At 39.1% G+C, this 24,156-nt stretch overlaps 2 protein-coding genes across 3 annotated transcripts in view; both read right to left on the bottom strand.

Annotated features, from left to right (window-relative positions):
• LOC146560121 (SR-related and CTD-associated factor 4-like) overlaps nt 1-2,524 on the bottom strand; it is a 28,328-nt gene extending 25,804 nt beyond the window's left edge. The window contains exons 1-2 of the mRNA XM_085243977.1: nt 2,286-2,524; nt 550-633 (exon numbers count right to left, since the gene is read on the bottom strand). Coding sequence (XP_085100103.1) covers nt 550-633; nt 2,286-2,315 — 114 coding nt within the window. The 5' untranslated portion in view covers nt 2,316-2,524. The remainder of the gene's footprint in view (nt 1-549; nt 634-2,285) is intronic.
• A 3,891-nt stretch (nt 2,525-6,415) lies between these two features.
• Nucleotides 6,416-22,978, bottom strand: urb1 (URB1 ribosome biogenesis homolog). 2 transcript variants are annotated; one of them, XM_085243975.1, is made up of 39 exons: nt 22,757-22,978; nt 22,497-22,636; nt 22,257-22,408; nt 22,038-22,167; nt 21,848-21,944; nt 21,690-21,775; nt 21,487-21,612; nt 21,242-21,372; nt 20,965-21,160; nt 20,745-20,882; nt 20,478-20,651; nt 20,305-20,398; nt 20,039-20,161; nt 19,827-19,939; nt 19,626-19,745; nt 19,143-19,259; nt 18,879-19,017; nt 18,632-18,790; nt 17,855-18,054; nt 17,550-17,768; nt 17,289-17,474; nt 16,349-17,189; nt 16,055-16,259; nt 15,779-15,965; nt 15,647-15,705; nt 15,377-15,561; nt 15,184-15,294; nt 15,038-15,101; nt 14,784-14,952; nt 13,661-13,763; nt 13,410-13,570; nt 13,216-13,327; nt 12,903-13,009; nt 12,527-12,670; nt 10,372-10,481; nt 10,034-10,240; nt 9,631-9,872; nt 8,489-9,067; nt 6,416-6,755 (listed from the first exon to the last, which is right to left on the bottom strand). In XM_085243975.1, exons 1-39 carry the CDS (start codon nt 22,881-22,883, stop codon nt 6,574-6,576), a joined length of 6,735 nt encoding a protein of 2,244 aa, XP_085100101.1. In that variant the 5' UTR covers nt 22,884-22,978; the 3' UTR covers nt 6,416-6,573. The 2 variants fall into 2 exon arrangements, with proteins under 2 accessions (XP_085100101.1, XP_085100102.1); XM_085243976.1 differs by having other exon boundaries at nt 6,416-6,752.
• Between the last annotated feature and the right edge of the window lie 1,178 nt (nt 22,979-24,156).

The raw sequence follows: 24,156 nt of genomic DNA, 5'->3' as shown, positions 1-24,156 counted from the left end.
ACTGCATGATTTCTGTAATCAGTCGAAAGAGTCATCAAACACTTCAACTACTCTTCTCAGCTGAAGCTTCAAAAACAAAAACAAAAAAAACCCCAAAACAAGTGACACCTCATTTTGCCAAGAGCAAAACTTCTGATAGGGTAAAGTAGAAAACTCAATATGCTTAAAATATATGTGGAATAATAATATTCACCTCCCCAGACCTATGACAAAACCGTTTGCTCATAGTGATTGCCTGATGTTTTTATTAATATCATTATTACTATTATTATTCACACACACAGGCACAGATATAGACTAATAGAGATATACATGTGTGTATATAAAGTCTCTACACTTAAGATATTATGATTATCATTAATTACCACACACACAACTGAAGCATTTTGTTTAAAAAAAATATAAAAAAATAAAAATCAGAAAGTTAATACACATAAACCTACAGTGTTTGTTTGTTAAGTTTCTTTGTGTAAGAACCACAACCTTGGGTTTTTTTCTAAATATTTGCTCATTATGCATGATGGTATCCAACAATAAAATTCACTTTACCTTGATAGCCTTGATGGCTGATTTTGTTACAGACATCATTTTAGCACGGGATATTGGCGGCTTCATGTCAATCATGGAGAACAACTAAGAGGTAATGAAAGAGGAAAAATGTAAAATTAGTTCATTTTAAAAGAGAACCTGGCATTCAATTATACTAGATATGTGGTGTCCTTTATAAAACAAAAGGACAAAATAATAATCAAATGTAGCAACAAATAGACCATTCAGTAACAGGAAAACCTCAAAACTAAAAAAAAAAAACAAAAAAAAAAGTCTTTAATAAAAGTTTGAAAATTTATATTTTCCCCTCTGGTGCTGTGATAAGTGGCAGCTTGTTACAGCAGTTCTCTTATATTTGCTTTTTTAATTTATTTGGATATAAAGTGATACAGTTGATTTTCCTTTTATGGAAGTCTAGTCAAGTCAAGTTTTGCAAATCTACTTTTGGGGTTTCTTCTCAGTGTACTGTTAACAATGGAGAATCTTTACCAGCTGATCACACTAGTTATTCTACTGAGCAAAGTGAAGACTGTCGTCCTCATGGTGACAGCAAGGTTACAGGATTTGATCTAAGTGGAGAGCTCAGAGAATGAAATATCAGGTCTGCTTAAGCTATCATCATGGTAAATGTGAGGTCCAGGGACAATAAAATAAATACAAGCTTGATGAGGTGATTAAAACCCAGAGACAACAATGAGTGTAATATAACTTTTTCACAGAGACAATGCCAGACTCACACTTCCCTGACCATAGTGTGAGTGAATCTGGCAGTAGGACTTTCTGAGCAGATAGTGATGTTAGTGCTGACACAGCAGTCAATCAAATGATCATATTTAAATCCTCTGTAGACTAACCTCTGCACCACTTACTGGACAGACAGCACAAGACTTTCTCTAACATTGGCTTCAGGTCTGTAGCTTTTTAAAATTTTACCAAATTATTCCCATCTATGAAATTGTGCTGATCTTTTTTTTTCTTTTTTACAGTTTTTACATTAATGTAAAGAGTTCAGTATCTTTTTTGTACAGAAAGTTTACTCCAACATGACTGTGTATTGTTAAATTTTATTTATTAATACTCTTTAATCATATCTATGCTTTAGTATAGTACTTAATTTAGTATAATACTTAATTTTCACCAACAAACCAACGCTGACACAACAATATGCAAGACATCACATAAACGGCCACTTGAGTTTTCTAAAGCTGCAACAAATTTAAAGAATACACAACTCAAAAGTGTTACTTAAGTGAGCTGATAATAAACACACTTCAAGTATACAAAACATTAAATAATCCAGTAGCCTTTATGAAAAGCTTTGCTTGCTTAACTCGTTGGAAGCAAAAGTAAATATCCGAACACCTTTAGGCTAATGTGTTAACGACAGCTGTATTTCACTAATTCTACAAAAGTGGCGTATGTCCCTACAACAATCATTGATGGCCTGTGCATCTTTATAAATAAAGTAGAGTAGGGCTAAGTTAATAATTAAGCTACATGATTACTCAAAGGCCGTCTAGGATTAACGTACTAGCATCAAACTACAGTTAAGCTAATGCTTAGCAGATACAATGTTTACGTTGCAACTGGACACTAAGCTGGCATTGTCCCCATGGTAAATAAATAATAATCACTAATATTAAGTGTCAAATAAGAAAATAACTGGCATTCGTTAGCTCTGGCATTATATTTGCTTTTGGCTCGTGGGACTTAAGTAAAACATGAAAAAACTTTACCTCCATGTTGAAGGCGTTCACTGCATCCATAACGACTGGTTAATGTTGAAAGCCAACTGACTAGTCTTTATATTTGATTACTTTACCTTGACCATAACCACGCGCAGCTTCACCTAACTATAGCATAACAACCACGAGCATCGGGAAGCTTTATTTTCCTTTCGACGTGGACTAACCAAAGCTCAGCTAAGCTAAAAACTGCTGCTAGCTTAACGGTTCCACCCTGTAGACAGCGCCTGTGATGTCACGAGGTAATGCTGCCTTCACAGTTATCGGAAAATTTGGCGTCTCCGTATGTTTCTACAAAAATCGTTTGGATGACTTTTGGAAGCATTTTACTAAAATTAACTGATTTTCGGACCTATCATGCAAAGGCAAAATGAGTATTGTTCTGAGTTAAACTGTTCATAGGGAATTTATGACTGAATCCACAGTAGACGATGAGAAGTGACAACTGTAACAGGTGAAATTCCCACAACCTGTCTTGTGGGGTAATGCACTTTTGGCCCGGCTTTAGATAAGTCGCAGTTTATGGGAAAACCTTTGGAATGACGACCATGTGCCCAAAACTGTCAGTGTGAATACCTAGTGCCCTTTATAGACGAGAACAACTGTCCACAATCAAACAATTTCCAGTGTCATAAGTTCAGCACGACTTATTAGAGCTGGGTTCTTTAAGTCCCTGTGTACTCTACATATTTCAGCATGTCTGCTCCTATTTTTTAACATAACTAAAATAAAGATGGAATTATATGTACTTATTAGCAAACTGTTAAAAATAGCATCTAGTATACTGATTTTTTTTTTTTAATTTCCAATGATTTTATAAAGACCAGAGCCAATCAAGAAGTTGTTTGTAATTCAGCACGAAGCACAGCAGGCGGCGCTCATGACATGGAGTTAAGCGGCTGAAATGAGCGAGACACATTTTATTTTGGTTAATACCGTATCAATGTTGTGTGAAATAAAAGACACCGTGGAGCTATTTTTTTCTTTTAGGGAATTTTCTTTTGCTTATCGATTTATCTCATCAAGCGTCTTGCTAATTCTTACAGTCTTATGACGAGTTCTGGATTTACGACTATATGCCTTTCCTTGATGGCACCCATTCGATAACGAGACATTAGAATTGAATTAAACCAACGACAGAAAAGTGCACGATTTGATAAGAAGGGACTGGTTTGTTTAAAGAGGAGGCTGCTGTTACAAATTCAATGCAGCTAGCTTCATGCCTGAAACTAAAATGTCGGATATCGTAAAGTGACTCATGATGCTGTAACGTCCCTAAAAAAAACAAAAACTAATTCGAATCTAAAATTCTAAGTGTATAGTATCTGAAAACACAATGAAAATTCAATTGCTGGGTTAGAGCTCCATGAGATCCCATTAATTCCTGCTGGCGCCCCACGCCCCCCACCCGATGGGGGTGTCTGAAGAATAAAATCCACAAAATCTCTTATAGCAGGGGTGTCAAACTCCAGTCCTCGAGGGCCGGTGTCCTTCAGGTTTTAGATCTCACCCTGGGTCAGCACACCTGAATCAAATGATTAGTTCATTACCAGGCCTCTGGAGAACTTCAAGACATGTTGAGGAGGTAATTTAGACATTTAAATCAGCTGTGTTGCATCAAGGCCACATCTAAAACCTGCAGGACACCGGCCCTTGAGGCCTGGAGTTCGACACCTGTGTCTTATAGCAATTACATTTATAGGTAAAATATAAAGTGCATGGAACTTAAAAACATCGAGCGCAGAACCAGAATGCCGCATTTCTTGAATGGCTTTATGTTGCCCCCTTGTGACCAAACCTGCAAACTGCATCCAGCCTTTAAAATACAAAACGAGTAGTACTGACAGAAGAAACAGCTGGACTTGAATCGCTAAACACACACGCGGGTGAGGATTTCACGGATATTCCTCTAAGACGATTCATGGTAGAAATAGCAGTAAATGGCTATTATTTTCTTTAGCTGATTTTTGTGAATGAGACAGTAACACGTTCCCTCTCAGATGGCTGGAATGGAGAACTCTACCAGCGGGATTATATATGAATACTATTATGATTACCTGGATCCCGTGATTGTGGATGAGAGAAAGTTAAAGTACTATAAATGTAAGTTGTTTATTTTAACGCTTTACATAATTGTTCTGTCTTGCTTTTATTACACGAAGATAACACATTTTCTATTCTCCTCCCAGATTCCGTTGTTATAATATTTTGGGTAGTCGTCATTACCTTTGTGGCATGTCTTTTTCTCACTTTGAATCTACTGTCTCGCAGTGGAAACCTACCAAAGTAAGTATAAAGGTCAATTGCCTTTAATGCCTTTAAAGTGCGTTTTCTAACTGAAACATGTATATGCGTTTCAATATGCGTAATCCCTAAAGGGCTGCTCATACTTAAAATTGTCTTGTTGTCTTTGCAGGAATCACACGTCAACTAATTCACTAGAGACTCGATCTTTATGAGAACATAGTGAAAAACGGAGGGGATGGACTCAAATTCAAAATGTGATGATAAGGTGCAACAGCACTAATGAAATTTAAAATGAGAAGAAGTGACCATCATTCTTAACATCTCGCAAGATCACTGCAAAGTTCAAGGCTTCCTTAACCATTAAAAAAATGTTACGTAACAGCTGCTTTGAGCTTTAAACCACTGTGTGTGTGTGTGTGTGTGTGTGTGTGTGTGTGTGTGTGTGTGTGTGTACATAAGAACAAGGACAGCGAGAGTATATTAGGCAGCTTTGCTCCTTCCATTTTCATTTTAGTCCCAAAACTTTCTGCTCAAAATTTGTACATACAGTACTTTGGAAAAGTTCTGAGCCACCTCTCATTTCTTTGCATTTTACTAGGTAAATGGGAGCATGTAAACATACAGGGACATACAGTATACAAGGCAAAACAGACTTTGTATAGTTCTAACAAGTTTTAAAGTCACCTTTTGTATGACTGACTTTTTGTAGTTTCTTTAAGAATTCTTCAGGAATGGTTCTCCAAGCTTCTTGAAGAACATTTAAAGCTCTTCATTGAGGTCCAAATCAATCCACAACTTTCATTGTGTTTTTTCAGTGTTTTGGGATCATTGTCATGCTGAAAAATGAAGTTGTTGCCAATCAAACTCTAAAAGTACTTTACTGTGTTAATGACAAGATGTCAAATACCACAGGCTGAAAGGCAGCCCCAAACCATGACAGAGCCTCCACTTAAAAAAAAAAAAAAAAAAAGGCTATAGACACCCACTGTTGTACCTCCTCCGTACATTTCCACAATGGTTTGAATGAAAAATTTTACATTTGGATTTATCACACCATAAGACCCTTTGCCACCGATTTTCAGGAGTTCTTGTGTAACTTGTCACACCTCAGCCTTTTCACTTCATTTTCCTTCCTTAAGAATGGCTTCTTGCCAGCAACCCTTCCACTGAGACTATTTCTAAAGGTCTTGGTGAGCAGTAGATGAACAAAACTGAAGGTTTAAATGCATCTCACAGGTCCTGCGTCACGTCATTTGTTGTTTTTTTCCCCCCGTTTTGCATGAACATGACTAAAAATTACTAGATTTCTGATTCCTTGCAAGCAAAATATGAAGACGTGTAGGGGTGGCCCAAGACTTTGGGACAGTACTCTACATAAAAATATGAACAAAAATCTTAGATGTCTTATTTTGATACATATGTCCTTAGTTTTATACTAAAGGAAACAATGTCAAGAATTCCACCTGCAAACAAAGCATAGCTTAACATAAGTTATGCTTCCATCCACATGCTCTTCCTTCTTTGTGACTTCCCAATATAAGGACAATTAATACGCACAAAACCAGAAGTACCAATTATTTTTAAAGATACAATTTAAAATTAGTCTTTTGTCAAGTTGTTTGTTATGTTTAGACAACACTAGTTTATCATTAAGTGAATTTTCTTTATACTTGAATGATTCATAGGTCAGAATTAGGTGGCTTAACAAAAGATATTCCTATAAAAATATCAGGTACAAGGACTGGACTGAAAATGAATAATAAAGCAGCAAATTTCAAAATAAAAAACGGTGATTGAAGACACACACACACACACACACTTGCAGGCACACTTGAGGTTAATGAGTTTAAAATAACGTTCAAATTGACAACAGATTTGTAAATCAACATTTTATGACAAGACGGTTTTACAAAAGTTTACAAAATATTTTAAGTCTATTTACAGGAAATAAATGCAGCTGAACAGAAGTATGTGAAGTCTCATTTGGTCTATTTTAAAGAACACATTAAGTGTTCACATATAATTTATATATTCAACTCTTCATGGTGATGATGTCATTACAGATGGCTCTTATGTCTACTTTCTTTTGGGACGATTTCACTTTCTTGCACTTGGCTCCGGTCACCAAACTGACATGAGACAGGAAGAGATCAGCCGATGTGGCTCCACTCCACACCTCATGGATGTACAGTGACAGCAGAGACAACCCTGCTTCTGGAAACAAGAAAACAAGACATCAAACTCATTTACAAAACAACCTATTAAAACTTATTGTCACTTTGGGACTTTAAAGATACTGAAAAAGAAAATGTAAACATGTATTTACTATTTTCTTCTATATTTAAATGTATATTTTTACGTACGATGGATTCTACATCACGATTAAAATATGTTTGACAATATATATTATTACTGTAGGCTTTCTTTTTTTAGTTCATGCTTTGACAAATGTGGCAAATACAGAGTATCTAATCAATGTAGAGAATATACAGTTGAATTCATAACTTCATTTTGTTAAAAAACACCAAATATAGAATATTCAACCATTTCTTAGACCACCTGTCAAAAAAAAGAAAAGAATATTTAAGAAATCTCTAAAACGTGTTTAAAACTAAATATTATGCCATTTATTAGGCAAAATCCTTTGATCCTAACAGGAGTTGTCATTCTTGCTGGCATTGCAATCTCTTTTGTTACTAAATTAATAGTTTCCAGCTGTTCTCTTTGTTTGTGCAAACTATCTCTGAAGGATTCAAGTCTGGACTTTGACATGATCAGACCATCAGTCTAAATTCCTTTTTCTTAGTCAAATAGTTTCTGCACAGCTTTCAAGTATGCTTGGGGTCATTGTCCTGTTGGTATATGAGCCAAACAGTTTCTGTGCAAGAGTTTAAACTTAGATTCGTCTCTCCAAAGTACCTCTTTCCAGTTATCTACAGTCTACCATCTGTGTTCTTTGGCAAATCCGAGATGTTTCTGGATGTTTACAGGCCCCAATAATGTCTTTATACCAGCAGCTACTCTTCCTTTTAAGTCTTCTTTATTCAGTTGTCTGAATAAATTGTGGAGGTAATTGTGGAGACCTTCTCAGACTGATCTAGAAGCATTTATCTCTACTTGAAGATCAACACTGGTTTCCTTCTGTCTCTAGTACTTAAAATCTTAAGTTGATTCACATCCACTTCTGTAAGTTTTCATTTTCTGCTTCATTTTCTTCCTCTGGGCCTTTTCGTGAATACCAGTTCAGCAGTTGACTTCAGGGCATGCTCGACCTCACTGTGACAATAATTTCTGTATTTCCCTGTTTGTCTCAAAGACCATGCAGCACCACGAAGTGCAAACTTTTTCCTTTTCCTTTTCAGCGAGTTCTCAACATTTCACCGTTTCGAGGACAAGTGAGGAATTTCAAACATTTTTATTCCCACATTTGAGCTTCTCTGAGGAGTCAGAAATTAATCATTTAACCAATAAAACTATTTTTTTCTCTTCTGGAATGCAAGTAAGCAACTCTAATTTATCATCTTAATAAAAATATAAAAATGTGCTTTACTATTGTTCCTTCCCTTTTATAAACCAGTAATTTTGAAAAGCCATGGCTAATAACAATAATTGTATTTAAGTCCTAAAAATATCATTTCAGTTAAAGATATTTTGCATACTGGCAGATTAAAAATGACAAAATAAACGATTCTGGTAATTACCAAAAGTGTAAAAGCAGTATGCTTTTGCCAGGGCTTCCATCTTTTGTAAGTAATTATGTTTGTTAATGTAACTTTCCTGCAGCAGCAGCAGCAGCAGCATTGTGACATCTAGGGACCGGGACAATAATCTCAATTTTAAATCCTTTCATACTATATATGTTAACACTACATCCCACTTGTTTAACTGAGATAACTCATCAGTTACAATTTCAGAATGAGGGTTTGGAAAAAGTAGCAGGCTCTTACCAAGTCTAGTCTGATCATGTGTGGCCTCTGGGATGCAAGCAGAGACAACTGCCTGATGCAGCTCTGGAAGGTTGCCTTGGATCTCTAGCAAGGAGATCATAATCTTGGTGAAAAGCTGTAAGGTTTCTGCTCTTGCTGAAATGCTGGAGTGACAGTGAGCTTCAAAGGCCTGATGGTAGAGCCGAAGGAGGTCCGCTTTCAAGCCAAGATCAAGCAGTACAACATCCACAATTTTTGTGTGTTTGATCACAGCCTTTTCAAGCCAGAGCAAGAATTCTTTTGCCCTGTTTTCATCATACGCGTCCTCCACCAAGCACCTCAGGGACCACTTTGTAACCAGGTGCGCAGTAATCCTGGCCAGCCAGCTGGGATCCAGCTTGTCTGTTGGCAGAGCTGGCTGGGGTTCACAGAGTTGGAAAGCAGGCTCCCAGTGAACAAAGATATTGGTGAGGTAAAGTTTACACTCTGTCAGAAGACTCTTATCTTCATTTTCGGTCTCTGTGTCTTCTGCCAACTTTTCTTTTCGCACATAGACGTGGGAAAGGGAGCTCTTAACTCGGGCCTTATCCTTTCTCATCCCTAAAGAGGAATATGGACAAAACGATATACAATGTGACAATGCAAAATAACAAAACTCTAAATTTTCCACTTCTTTATAAACATGACACTTGTTAAGCCTGATTTTTATTGCTGTTCTTTCGTCAGCCGTTCCTTTGCATTTACTTTTAACTCTAAGGCCAAGTTTCTGAGTTTGGCTGCAAATCAGGCACATTCATAAAACCATATAAATATCAAATATGAAGTATCTACTATTTAGAGATAGCAAGTAGTTATCAAAGCTACACAAAGTAAAGATATTACAAAGTATCTTAATCACAACTGCAAACATGGGTACAAAGTGGGTCATACCACATTTTTATACCAGTTAGTTTCATTCAAACACCTCATATATGTTTATCATGTTCATGCTGTTAAGTTTCAACTGGTAGTTTTTTTAATTAGCTGTTTAAATAAGGCTTGTTTAGGGTTGAAAAATGATCAGTATCTCCTTTTCCATTATGGGCTTGGAGGGTGTCCATCAAAGACTACCGTGGCAACTGTACAAGATTCTCTGTATGTTAGAATTTGTTAAAAGCACTCACCCATCACCTCCTTCACTTTGTGCTTTTCTGACAAGGCTTGTATTTGGGTAAGAAGTTCTGTATTGTGGGACGAGGAGGCCCAGCAGTGAAGCAGAGCGAGGGCTTCGGTGCAGGACAGAGGCTGTGGCTGGAGCGTGAGCCGGTCTGCCTGTTTGCTTACATGGAGAGCAGTCGCACGATGCTTCAGCACAGAGCAAAGAGTCTGTAGAAACAAGCTGAGCTGAGCAGCCTTCAAACCCAACCTGTCAGAAGGAGATGAAACAATGACATCTTTCATCAAAAGACAGTTAACATTTACTGGACATCTTAGGTTTCATCACTGCACGTGTGAATAAAAGTTTTGGGTAAAGTGCCCGAGGTGTGGACTTTCTAACAGCCCTGAATGATGGATGAGACACGTTACCCGAGATGTCTCGTGATAGTTGACGCCACACATAAGAATTCACTGATGAGTGGCGGAGGAAGACATTTCACAAAGCTCTGAGGTTTCTCCTCAGCAGATAAGGAGGTCTTTGCTTCATCCACCTGCTTCTCCTTCTGCCCGAGGGCCGTAAACCACAGCACATGAAACAGATCGATGATGGCGCACAGCAGCTGCCAATCCAGATTCCTGTCAATTAAAAACAGACATATGTAACAAATATGTAACTGATGAAAATCATCATTAAAATATCAAAATAAAAATTTAAATATCAAAATAAAGAACCAAAATTTAACAGCAAACCTTAATTTAAGGCTCACCTTTTTTCAACTATTTGCATTATCCAGGTTAGGAGCCCAGAGGTCTTGGTGAGGTTATGCGCCGCTTTGGTCACACGAGCAGCCTGACACAACACCCTGATGATCTGTGCCTAAAAAGTGAGAAATACATGTACGTGATATTCTTATTTTTCCTGTTTGTGTACATTTCAGAGAATCACGCACCTTATCCTCAAAAATGTGTTCGTTTTCAGAACTTTACGGTGGTACTTTCTGATCTCTTTCTTCATTATGTGAAGGATTTGGCTCTATAACCTACTAGTGTAATGAATAACTATCTTATTATTGGTGTTTTTCATTATACGCAGTAATAGCTGAGTAATGTGTAGTCCATTCTGCACAGAGTTGTTATAGTTTTTCTATTTTCTAGTGAGTTTTTATCTTGTTTTAAATTTTTTTTAAATTCATTTTAGCTTCAATAGGTTTCCAGAGTGGGTTTGCTTGTTTCAGGTTAGTTTTCAGTCCTCAGACGTCAAATGCTGATGGGGTATTGTCGTCACCTCACCCGGGACGAATAAGTGTGAATGCGATAACTTGAGAATGAGGTGAAGTATGAGTTCAAATCTCAGTGACCTCGACCTCAAATTCAGAGGTCAAGTTTTCTGAAAATTCTGTGAATGCGTTAACTCAAGAAGAAAGTCACCTAGGATTTTCATATTCATACAATAGGTGCATCTACTAGGAGGCTGAGGGGCAGCACTGGTAACCGCTAGTATTTTTATTATTTGAAAATGTTTAGTTTTACTTTAATTTTTATCAATTGTATCAGTTTCAGCGTTAGTTTAAGTCCTTTTCTTTATTAATATCACAGCAGTTATATGCTAACGGTAGCATTTAGTATGGCTATTACAATAAAAACAACTTTTTCACATCCATAGTCACAAAAATTGATCGAGGGCTCATGAGACAACTTAATTATATTAAGTAAATAACAAATTGTGCCAAACTAACATTAATACTAAAACTAAGGATATTTCTTCTATATTTTTATTTTAGTTTCAAACATTTCAAGTTCAAAAAGATTATTTCAGTAGTTTTTGTTTTTTAAACAATCTGTTTTTATTTTTACTTTAGTAAACTATAATTTGTTTTCATTTCCAGTTTTACATTTTATGTTTAGCTGTAGTTAACTATAATAACTTTTGTTCTGCATGCAAACTAATTTTCTAATCTTTTCGAGCCCCAAAAACAACAGTTTCCTGAATCCACCGGGTACAGCATGATGTTTTCTTTCCTTCTCATCACACAAAATAAGTTCCTGGGTGTGCAGAGAGGCAAAAGCAACTGCATTAAGTTGGCCCCAGAGATCCACCTGAATAGTGAACTCCCCCAAAGCTGGCAGCAAAGGGGTCAGATTTTAAGTTTGCTAGAAATGACTGAAATCACAGCAGCTCATTTGCCCCCGATCTCACCATATTCTTAGCATCCTCCTCTATCACACCAACCCTGTACATGTCCTACTTTAGTACATCCATAAACCTTCTATTACAGAAGTAACTATGAAATAGATTCAAGGAGAAAGCACATGTCCTAAAGACACAGGATGTTTGACATCTAGAACATAGTGGGCAAACAGATGGATAAATTACTGTTTGAACGACGTGGTAATGTGGAAACATTTGAGTGTACCATGAGTCGTCTGAAATGGTTTTCAACCAAGAACCAATTAACCAGCAAATCCTAATCTTATTCTACGTAGAATCATATTATACACGTGTGAAACTGGTTGCTGTAGGGGTTGAATTTAAGAACACAGACATCAAGTCTTGCTTAGAAAGAAATTGATAGCATGGTAAATATTTTGACACAAATCTAAGCCCTTGGAGGAAACTATATCAGTGAGAGCATATTCACATAAATCAGCAAGAAAGACAAGCTCGCTGTCATGCCAAACCTTGAACAGTCACAGATACAAAAATGCTGTCAGGAGAGAGATTAGTGAGACAAAACAAACCATAAAGGCCCTGGTTGGTCTGAAAATGTCAATATATCACCCAATAGTAATACAAAAGTTTGAAAGGCTCAATCTTCCTTTAGATTTAACTTTTTTAGGACATATTGTCTTGATCTAAAATGAAGGTTTCTTCAAAACTCAACTAGAAAAAATGGTGACAACTACAGACAGACAAGCGTGTACCTGGAAGTGTTCATCACACAGAGGGCTGCTGCTGAAGCCTAAAAGGATCTGAAAGATGCCTTGCTGGTTGCACAGGTCATAGCAGTGTCCATCTTTCATCCCTTGCTCCAGCACGCTTAGAATCCACTCACGTTCCACCTTGTGCTGCAGAAAGAAAGAAAACACAAACAGTCACGACTCCCACGTCTTTCAACCCTTCACAAAAACGGATAACAGTCTAAAAAAAGGCCTGAGCTAAGCAAACAAACCGATAAAGGTTGCTCATCCAAGAGGAGTTTATTTGGATAGTCATTTAAGTTCAAGGAAGCGTCACCAATCATGTTTAACACCAGACGGCACCAGAATACAAAAACAGTGTTTTCACCAGTTTCTTTACCTCCAAGTCAAAACTGTAGAAAAGCTTAAAAAACTCAGGGACTCTTCTGAAGTCCAAACTCTGGTGGGATAGCAGAAATCTGTTCAGCACCACGTACATGTGGTCCTCTGGGAAAAGCGAACAAACATGTGAAGGTCAAGGATTCTTTTGTTATTACAGGAAACGGTAGATAGAAAAACAAGTGCAAACCATGACTGTGATTCTTATTCAGGATAGATTAGCCTAAAACCTACTTTCAACCTAAAAAGCATCTCTTAGTAAATAATAAGAGTTATGTCAGCAGAAAGATATTCAAGTTTTCAGGGTTACACACCAGGTTTGAGCATCTGCTGAGCCACTTTGGTGATGTAAGTGGTCATGACAAATGGGAGTCTTTGATTCTGTTGCTGAATTCCATTTTTTACCATGTCCATCAAGTAGAGCAGCTGTGAGACAAAAACAAGCCCGTCAGTGTTTCCAAACACACAACATTTACACACACACACATAAGATGTCTCTAATATTTACCTGTCTCTTTTCTCTGAACTGAGCACCCTCCAGATGTTGGTAGAAGCAGCTAAGCACGTGGTACGCTGCCGCCCTCACCTTTGGATCATAGCTACTCAGAGCCATTACAGTTACTCCAAGAGCGTGGCTGGATACAAACTTCAGGCAGTCAATAACACATTCTGTCAAAGAGGAGGAAATACGCAACAGATATAAGAAGTGATAATTAAAACTAATTATACTGAGTGACGACAACCAGTGAAATATGATACCTGGCCGCAATATGGCGCTGAACAGAGGCAACAGAAAACACGGATCATACAAATTCCCAAGGTCTTTCACTTTATTATTATTGTAGAGTGGCTCCGTGCTTTCCTGAGAGAGGGTAAGAACATGTACATTACACAAACATATAATGCAGTGTGTCATTTACCACTAATTGACACCGATCAGGCATAACCTTATTTTTTGCTGCCAGCGCAGCCCTGACCCGTCTGGGCATGGACTCCACCAGACCCCTGAAGAATCTGGTGGAGTCCATGTTAGCAACAGATCATTTAAGCCCTGTAAGTTGCAAGGCGGGGCCCCATGAATCAGACTAGTTTGCCCAGCACATCTTACAGATGCTTGACTGGATTGAGATCTGGAGAATTCAGAGGACAAGTCAAGTTTCAATCTTGTTGTTGTGCTCCTCAAACTACTCCTGAACCAAAGCATTTGTGGTGCATTATCTTGCTGAAAGAGGCCTTTTTCCATGAAAAACTGTACATGGTCTGGAACAATACTTAGGTAGGTGCTACGTGCCAAAATAACATCTAAATGGATGGCAGGACCCAGGGTTTCCCAGCTACAGATTTCCCAAAGCATCAGGCTGCCTCCGGTGGCTTGCTTTTTTCCCCATAAGGCATCCTGGTGCTAGGTGTTCCCCAGGTAAGTGATGCAGCTAGCCATCCGAGGTCCAGTTGTGATGCTCATGTGCCCATTGTTGGTGCCCCCGACAGCATGCAGGGTCAACGTGGGCACTTTGACTGGTCTGCAGCTGTGCAGCCCAATACACACCAATCTATGATAAACTGGGCATTCTGATACCTTTCTATCAGAACCAGCATGAACTTTTTCAGGAGTTTGACCTATAGACGTTTATCTGCTGGAACGGAGAACAGGGACCAGGGATCAGAATTTGGCCCTTGCTAAAATCCTCAACTGCCAATTTTTCCTCTTTCCACCAAATCAACTCTAAGGACAAAATGTTCACTTATTCCCTCATTGATCCCACCCACTAACATACGGCATGATAAAAACATAATAAGTTTTATTCACTTCATCAGTCAGTGGTCATAATATTATGCCTGATCGGTGTAAATCTGAAAAGTAAATATTCTGTTAAACATTAACCTGCGGGATGATTTTGCGCTGCTGTGGAAAGTGTGCAATAGTTTGCAACATCTTGTCAGGTTTGAGGAGAGCCAACAGGTCATCTGAGCTGGTCTGCTTCCACAGAGAAGCTCCCAGGCTTTTACTGGTCTTGTGGTGCTCCACTGCTGTTGGGCCCCACAACAATGACCTGCAGTTGAAAACTCACACTGAGTTTTTGTATTAAACAAGCACACTTCTAGCATTTAGAACATAAAAAGATGAATTCAACCTACTGGAACTTCAGCAGGCTGACTTGGTTTCTTTCATATTCCTGAAGAAGCAGCAACAATTTTTGATCTGCAAAACAGAAGAAGATATAAGAGGATAAGACAATAAAAACGCAAAAAAAGAAAAAAGAAAACAGGTTTTCTTGTTTTACCTGAAGTACTCAGCGTAGCTCCGTATGCTCCCAAAAGTACAACAAAATGATTGATGTTGCAGACACTCGGGCTTTTCTTCACCAGACAGAGTAGGAGGAATACCAACTCTTCTAAATTGACAACAAATGTGTGTTTTTGTGATTAAATTGTGATTTGGAATCTTTAAAAAAAAAAATCTTTATTGCATTGTACCTTTAATCTGGCAGCTGTTAGCCTCTTCAGAGTCCAGCATGGTGGGCAGGAACAGAGAATGGCTGGAGATCATTGTGTAAAGAGTGGGTAAAGGTATCAGGTCCTTTTGAACCTCAGTGCCACAATACATCACTTCCAACAGGCTGCTCAGAGTGTTCAGGAAGTGGTGATCTCTGTAGCGATATCTGAAAGATTTAAGAATATTTTACAGTCACTCAGCAAAAGTTATGAAACATTAAATAGCAAAATGGATTTAAATAGATAACCTACTTTAGTCCATTTTTGACAAAATTGTTCCACTCAGATGCAGTGATGTCTTCTTTGGATATCTGTATAAAGAAAGTAAGTTAGGAAATGCAAAAAGTTTAAAACTTACAAAATGTATGCGTGAAGTAAACCCACTAGCACTCGCTGTAGTCTTTTTAAGATGCTGTGCTCCTGCTCTAATGGGGAAGTAGCCTGATCTTTCGAGTGACTGTAAGAGGCAATGAGACACTTGATAGCTGCAGTGGCGACAGACTTCCTCCATTTTTCCTGTTCTTCTGGGCAATCAGCCAGCTTGTCACTGATAACATCTACTAGTTGCCATCTGAAAGAGCAAAGAATATTCATCAAGTAAGTTTTGACAGGATCATTTATTTATTTTTTGTAGTTTTGTAGTGCGACTATAAATTTCACCTTTCAAAACTGTCCACATTTTGAAGAGCACTGGGAAGACTGTTGATCAAATCCCCGATGTCCTTGCTGTTTGCAGAGAGCTTTATCAAACTGCCTAGAGTTTCCGTAAGCTGGGCTCCGGACTCTTCTGTCAGGTTTCCCAGAACACACTGGGAGAACTTGGCGAGTAACCCTTGCTTCAAGGCTTTCAAAATGTCTTTTTGCACTATGAAACAGCAGCAACCAAGCATACCTCAATTAGTATATATAGCAATACGAGATAAAAGAGTAACAATTATTTGTTTCAGTACGTACCATCTTTGGGTCTGGCTGGGTCCTCTCTGCTTGCCACACGTAAGTACATATTAATCAGTGGAAGGAAGGCTTCCGATTGGTCAGAAAGCTTCTCCATGTTTTCAGGTTCAAGACACCACATCTCAAACCGGAGCCGGTGAGTGGAGCAGTTCTGCAGCAGGAGAGAGCTGATAGCCAGAGAGTCTGAGAGTGGTCTTTGGAGACAGTGCAACAGCACATCTGTGTGGAGGAGTTTTGCACTGCTTGGCTCACTGGATAGAAACTGGAGCAAGAATGCCTCCAGTGCAGGCTTGGAACAGGACAGCAGCAGGGTGCCCAGACCAAAGAGGTGTGCCTGTGTCAGAAATGTGCCATGGTCCTGGGAGGCCGTATATTTACACTCTGTGAGGATCTGTAGAGCTGCCTGACCGTAAATGCTGAGCTCAAAATTTGCCCCCTTACTGCTACTGGGGGAGATGAGGCTGTTGTGTGGGAGGAGAAGCAACTTGGAGACAACTTCCCTCAAATTACCGGAATCCATGTAGTTGTGCAGAGACAGGAGGCCCTGGAAAGTTCTGGAGTGTTTCTTTGCCGGTTTAGAGCCCTTCTCCACCAATTCCTGAAGAGCAGCTCTTTCTAAAGCTCCCATGTAGCTCCTCAGAAGCTCTAGATGATTTAGTTCTTGAAGAACAGGGGCACAGAGCTTCAGGAGGACCAGAATATTATCTGTCATCAGTGAACACAAGTGCTTAAGTCTGACAGGGTTTAGAGAGTGAGGAGGCATGGCAGATAGCTCCAGAGCCAGAAACCACTGCTCCAGATATGGATGCTTGAAGACGGAGCCAAGAGCTGAAAGAAGGATCTAAAGAGAGAGAGTTTCATTAAAAAAAAATCCTTCCCTCCAAAAAAGGAGAATATTGCAAAGTCTGAAAAAACACAGTAAACGCATTATTTTTCTAACCTGCTGAATATTAACTTCAACCGTGGAGGACTGGTTAAGTTCCAGAAAGAGGTCTGGTCCTTCTTGGCATTTCTCTACAGCTAGTTCAGAGTTTTTTGCCTCCTGAAAGCCTTGGAGCTTGATCACCATCTTTTCGAGTATTTCCATGAAGGTCCTCAACACGGAAGCTCCTACGTCTTTAGAGAACTGTGAAGAGGGAAATGATGCACTGTTTGCATATTCAACAATGTGAGGAGGACGGGGCTTGTTTTGCGCACCTACCAGTCCAAAGTTTTCCACAGTTGATCTGATGTAGAGTAATATCTGCTTGATTGCAACTGGAAACTCTGCCAGAGAAAGGGAAGCTAAAGCTTCTTCTGCACTTTTCCTAAAAGTATCCTTAAGCAAAGTGTCTGGACCTTGGATGTAGGCAGCTTTCATCAGTGCAGTGTATGATGTTTGATCTGATAATCCTTTTGCATGGCATTCAGAAGACCGGAACTAACAAAATAAACAAGAGTATTAGTCCAAGTATTATGTCTAACCATGTCTGATTAGGCAATCTCGTTGTATCACTAAAAACCCACCAATTCTTCACGGCACTGCTGTGGTAGCCACTTGGAGTAATACTGATGAAAACATACAATGGCTGAATGAGGAGAGGTAAAGCATTCAGAGGAGACAAACTCTTTATCGTACTGCAGCAGAGCCAGACAGAGAGGGAGCGGCTCTCTCTGACAGTGCAGCACATCTGAGAGCACTGCAGCCAAGTATTCATATACCATCCCTAAGAGACACAAAGACAGATGGTTACAAACATCATAGATCACAGTACATTTACTTTTCAATCAAAGTGTCCATGAACAGAATGGGTAAATGTCTTTTTAAACATTAATTACAGGCCAGATTCACTAAACTGGGTTTTGGCATTAAAAACAACAACAACAAAAACCCACAATGTATTTACAAAGAGAGCGCAGTGATTGCCAATATTACTACAAGAGATGGGAACTCAGAGATTTTGTTGCAAATGTGTTTGTTGGAGATTCTTTCACAAAGTGCAAAATACAGGAATAGAATATTTAAATCAAGCAAATTAAGTTCCTAAAGTTTGCGACACACAGTTTAGTACTAATTACAGCGATATTTAATGCGGAGAAAACGTATTATTTTCCGAGCTTGATATTGAAATGAACTGACTGTGTCTGTGATTGCACTCACATGCAATTTTGTCCCGTTTAGTAAATCTGGCCCTATATTTAAAGTTGTACTTCTTATACTGCATAACAAATTTCATGCTTTAAAAGTTTTTTTGCAAATTTGTGATTTCACTCTTTGTCACAAGTGAGGCAGAAATCATTTACCACTATCTGCTGGCAGCTTGTTTCGGGCCTCCAGGGCAGCGGGTACCAGGGCACTGAAGGGGAAGGTTTGCATGATGAGATCTTCACTTACAGCTGGGCCGAACTCCTCCAACTCACCATCACTGGCCTCCATAATGATATCGAGCATGTCTATGACATCTGAGATGAAAAAGTAAAAAGCATAAACATTCACGGACATACTTGAGCCCTAAAGAATTCAGCGTTGATTCCACATTTAAATGCTGACCATCTATGTGAGAAACTGGGACACTGGCTGTGTCACCCTCCTGGCTACTCAGATTCGCTTGCAGATAACCTGCTTCCTGGACCAGGCTGGCCACTTTATCTGTGTATTCATAGGAGCTGCACACCAGTTTAACCAACACCTAGAGCAAGAGACAGATTTTAAGAGTTTATTATCAGGCATAAGGATTAAAACCTTTATTTTTTCCAACCTCCAATATGACGGTTATGTAGAAAAGTAGGAAGAAATAAAAACTGGAAGACTTACCCGCTCCAAGAACTGAATAACAGTTTCTTGCTGGTTTGGCTCTAGTCTGGCCAGCTGTTCAAGCCAGAGCTCAAGCTCAGTCCAGGTGTGCTCGAACACACCAGTGTCCTTTAGTACCTAAATACAACACAGGACACCAATTGCTTTAGCAGTGCTGCAGGAGGAAATTTGTCCACACGAATATAAACCTCTTAAAATAAAATCCTTAAAAGACTTTAGCTTAAGCTGCTCTGATTTCATTAACTTAAAAAAGTTCAATGGAGGATTGAACTGTACCCTACAAAAGATAAATATCTGCTAACATACATATAATCCCTCCAGGAATGATGCCCTCGTATATAAAAATATAACATGCTTACAGTTTGTTTGCCTAAGTGGACCAATCTTGAATAAATAAGCACTAATTCAAATATCTAAATATATACAGTATGTCTCATATAATGCAGACTGGAAGCACAGAGGAAAAGGCAAAATGCTCCTTACTTTTAGAACAAGCATCTGTGTGGAGGCTTTCAGGTGGCTGCTGCTGCTGCTCACAAACATCTTGAGAAGCAGGTAAAATACAGATTTCTCTCCAGATGATGAATCTTTATCTGCAGCACCCTGTAAACACAGAAAAACTATTTAGAATAGATGTGTTTTAAACCAAAAATAAAAATAAATCAGAGAATTTAACTTCCTTACCTGCATACGGAACCAGGAGAATTTGCTTGCGGGAAGATCCAAGGCCAACTGCAGTACGTGGTGCTGCAAAACTGGGGGGACTTCATCCTTTATTCCTTTCTCTGACACAATGCCTGGACAGATAAAAAAAAAACAGTGTCAAAAGCCATTTATTGGAAAAAATAAGCTTTAAAAAAGCAAAAGTTGGAGCTTAATAATGCCAAAAACATTACCCTTTAAAAGCTTGCTGAAGTCAAATTTGCACTGGCTAACCAGATGCGGCACCACTTTCTGGTAAAGGCATAGGACCTGAAGAATCAGAGCCTTCAGCAAAATGACCTCAGCTGTATCTTCAGCTGTTTCAAAATAAAGCACACAAGACAATCAACTCAGATCCTTTTGGGTTTTTTAAAAAAAATAGGATTACTTGGAATAAACAATAATCATGTACTGTGAATGCTACTACCAGGCACTTTGCATTTAGTCAGTTTAGCATCACCTTCGCTTTTATCCTTTTTTTCTTCAGAGCCAGCTTTTTCCTTCTTGCTAAGTGACTGCCACTTTTCAATTATGCTTGTCATGTCAGGCAAAATCTGGAACAGAGCATGAACAATGATTCGAGCCTTTAAAGGTGGATCATTTGCTTTTATTAAGGCACTTTCCTGAACCTACCTTGCCGAGCATCTCCCTGTACTGCTGCACTAAATCCTCCATCATCTCAGCAGTGTATAGGTCTGAGCTGCACCACACAGACTTATCCAAAAGATACTCTATGTTCTTACTAGCTCTTTTCAAGATAAAATTGACCACCGACAGGGTTGTAAGGTGTGCTCCTGTATTGGCAAGCTGTCAAATCAGAGAAGACACATTTAAGTAAAAAAAAAAGTTTTCAGTCTTTACTGCAGTAATAAGTTTATTTTATGAGGCTCAGTCACTTACAATAAGGCCCTGTGTGAAGAAGCTCTTGTTGCAGACTGGAGGAAGAGATATCACCATCACCATGGAGAGCAAGCGAGGCAGAGGGATGACCTCCTGAGTTTGAAAGACTGTGGATATCTCTGGCTGGGCCTCGTAGATCTGATATAGAAATGTAAAGGTGACTATTACCATCTAAAAACTGATAAGATATTATTTTAACACTTTTACCACCAACAGTTACCTTTTTAAGAAGCTTCACATTGTCTTGCCAAGTAGTTTTGAGGCGCGGAGCATATGCATACTGAGTCTCCTTGAAGTATCTGGACAAAATATCGGGGGTAGCTTTCAGCACATTCACCACCAGATCTGCCACCAGTTCATCCTCAGTCGCCTGTTTCAGCCCCACCAAAAACTGGAGCAAAACAATGTTACCAGGCCTGCAAAGAAGTAAAATCCAGTGATCCACATGAGAAGTTCTCAGAAAAGGACAATGTGAAATTGGAATGTTAATGACTTACCTGCCAGCTGTGCCAAAGCTGACATCATGAAAGCTGATACCATGCTTACGGGAGCAACACAGATCAAGAAGGAAACTGTGAGCGAGTTCCCGGATGACTGTCATCCCAGAAAGCTCAGTGTTTTCCGACATCTTAAAAATATCATGTAATTAAATAAAAACGTTACTTGGACATGTTAAAGTAAACTGACCTGACACAATCTTTGTTTCTTTTGACACAAAACAGCAAAACAACAAGCGACCTACTCTGTCATCATCCACGGTTGCATCTGCAATCCCATTCCATTTATACAGCGACGCGATGCTGGCCAACACAGCAGGTGTGAAGAAACGTACTTTCTGTGTTTTACTGATGGCTTTGTTTAGAACAACCTACAGAAAGACAGAAAGGAATACATCTTATTACTAAATCCATGATCTGATCTCAAATGTCCTGGACTAGTACTTACTTTAGTTTTCAATGTGGACAAAATCAGGTTGACTGTGGACATCCGGTCCTCCTTCAGACCTGTATTCAGGATCACTGGCAGGAGTTCTAACACACCAAATGAACATGTTACTCACAGACAGTCCACTGCATAAATTATAATTTATATCTAAATATTACCTTTGATTTCTAATATTTGTCCGACTGTTGCGTTATCACCAGACACCACGAAAGAGAGCACAAACTGGATAAAAGCCTGGTGGACATCAGGTCTACCCTGTAAAATTATAATATCCAGAAAAGATTTATCTACAGAATACGACTAATCTGATGCACATCATAAACCCTGTGGACAAATACTGCATCGCACCTGCTTATCCTTCATCTTTGCCAATCCAGACAGAAATTTGTTAATGTGAAGGTGACTTAAGACCTCTCTGGCAGCTTCTGGACCCTGGGTGACCAAGGCGCACAGAAGACCGAGACACTGGCGGATAAACCTGTGTTCAAAGGGAAACAACATTGGTTTTGAGGCCAGAATGGTTTTAAACTGAGTGTCATTGTGCTCTACTGAAATCCACAAATCAACCTGTGGTTTGCTGAACGGAAAGACCCCTGCAGGAGTTTCATGTAGCTGAAAACGGTCTTCTTCACAATGGCATTGCCAACCATGTTGAAATGGGAGAGGTCACTGGCTGTCCTTAGAAGGATCGCCTCCAGGCTCCCAAAAATCAGCATCATCTGTACAGAAACACGATCAGAGTTTAACTCAGAAACCTCAGAAAGAGTGAGCCGGGCCAGAGCCGTCCGCTGAGAAACTAAAGCTTACCTCACTCTCTACGTGTTTTTCTCCTTCGAGCAATTTGAAGATCTCTGCACACTCCATGGAGATTTTAATATAACCTTCAACCACATCGTACAGGTCGGACCGTGGCAACTTCTTAGCGGTCGATATAAACTTCTCCAGTCCTGCAGACGAAAAAAGGAGGGGGGCAAAGGCGGGATGCCGATAAAACAATGCATAGTTGACTGAATGCATAACACAATATTATTACTTCAAGCTGATGATTTGTACATACTATCACTCACCCTTCATGGCTGTGGTCGGGTCCTTCAGCATGGCTTTAAAAACTGTCCCATTGAACTCCGGAATCGTTTCTTTTTTCCGCGGAGTGTCTGACTCAGCAGACTCGTCGTTGCGCCGCTTTTTACCCATTTTGTTATATACAAACAACAATTACCACTGACGTGAGTTTTTTTATGCACTATCCTGCCATGTAAGTGTTGTCACCCACGTTGCTCTGTAAACAGAACGCGGTACAACGGAATTGTCATCCGACCAGAAACGTTCGCTATTGAAATTTAGTTCCGCATTATCATGTAAGTTAAATAAAATGTATTTTGTCTCCTCCGTCTTTTACATAAAGCACATGCACATTTCATAAAATTTGCGACATTTTACATGCCTTAAACATGTAAAAAAAACCAGTTAGCTTATTCTTTTATACTGTCTGCCTTTAGCTTGACGGCTAGGTGTGAAAACTCTCTTAGAAGTATTTTTTAATATTCAGGATTTTAATATTCAAGAAGAGGGCGCCGGTCTACAACACTTTTGATCCAAATCTTTCACTTTTGCCTTAAGTCTCTCTCTCTCTCACACACACACACACACACACACACACACACACACACAGAGAGAGAGAGAGAGAGAGAGAGATGGGGGGGGGGGGGGGGGGGGGGGGTGCTTAAATATTAAAGAATTTAAGAAAGCTAGAAAACTCTTCATACCACCAGGCACCTATTTAATCATGTAATTCACATTTTCTTACAGGCTACAAGTTTTAATCCGATCTGCAGAATTTTGCTCAAGCTTGAATTATTGAATGTTACAATAATGAAGCCTGTCACCAATCAATGATTAATCCCTCCCCAGATGTCATCTTGCACTGGGATCACACCAGCAATAGTTCTTAGACTACATCCATTTTTCAGACTTGGTCAAAAAACCACCTTCCAGGATGGTTCTGACTACAGTGGGTGTATTCAGGATGAGATTTCGTCATTGCACGAGAAACACAAACTCAAGATAGGCAGAAAGATAGAAACCCCTTTTTTTCTGCTCTGTTTAGTGCTCGCACATTCCACCATCCACATGTGTTTGTGGTTGTCAACACATAGCATTGCTAGCATGCAAAATCCAGTCATGAAAGTGGGCCGGTTGAATTCAAATAGTTGAAATGAAAGATTTGTGTAGTCTGGACTACAAAGAAGAAGTAGAGAGACCTATGAGGGAATGGCCCTCATGCTGTGTATGAGTTTTACATCCTTTTCATTTATGCATGTTTGCAAATCCCCATGCAGACAAGCTCTACCTGCTGCTTAAACTTGTGGGGTCCAAGAACTCTCCGGCTTTGCAAATGCTGCAAATCCCATGCAAGATACACAGTTTCCAACAGCCTTTATTCTAGTTTTTTATATTTAACTAAAGC

The sequence above is a fragment of the Mchenga conophoros genome, linkage group LG14, assembly GCF_057382185.1.
Source record: "Mchenga conophoros isolate Kocher_MC1m ecotype Shallow Benthic linkage group LG14, M_conophoros_male_GT1.1, whole genome shotgun sequence".
In the NCBI taxonomy this organism is placed as follows: domain Eukaryota; kingdom Metazoa; phylum Chordata; class Actinopteri; order Cichliformes; family Cichlidae; genus Mchenga; species Mchenga conophoros.
Note: the sequence above shows the minus strand (reverse complement) of the source record. Positions and strands in the feature narration are given on the sequence as shown.

Bases quoted from the DNA above. Each gene is read 5' to 3' on its own strand.
- urb1 (XM_085243975.1), bottom strand. From the start codon at position 22,883: ATGGGTAAAAAGCGGCGCAACGACGAGTCTGCTGAGTCAGACACTCCG. The intron at 18,055-18,631 runs GTAAATGATTTC...TGTGTCTCTTAG, and splicing joins CAAGCTGCCAGCAGATAGTG to GGATGGTATATGAATACTTG. The intron at 17,475-17,549 runs GTAGGTGCGCAA...CCCTCTTCACAG, and splicing joins CTGTGGAAAACTTTGGACTG to TTCTCTAAAGACGTAGGAGC.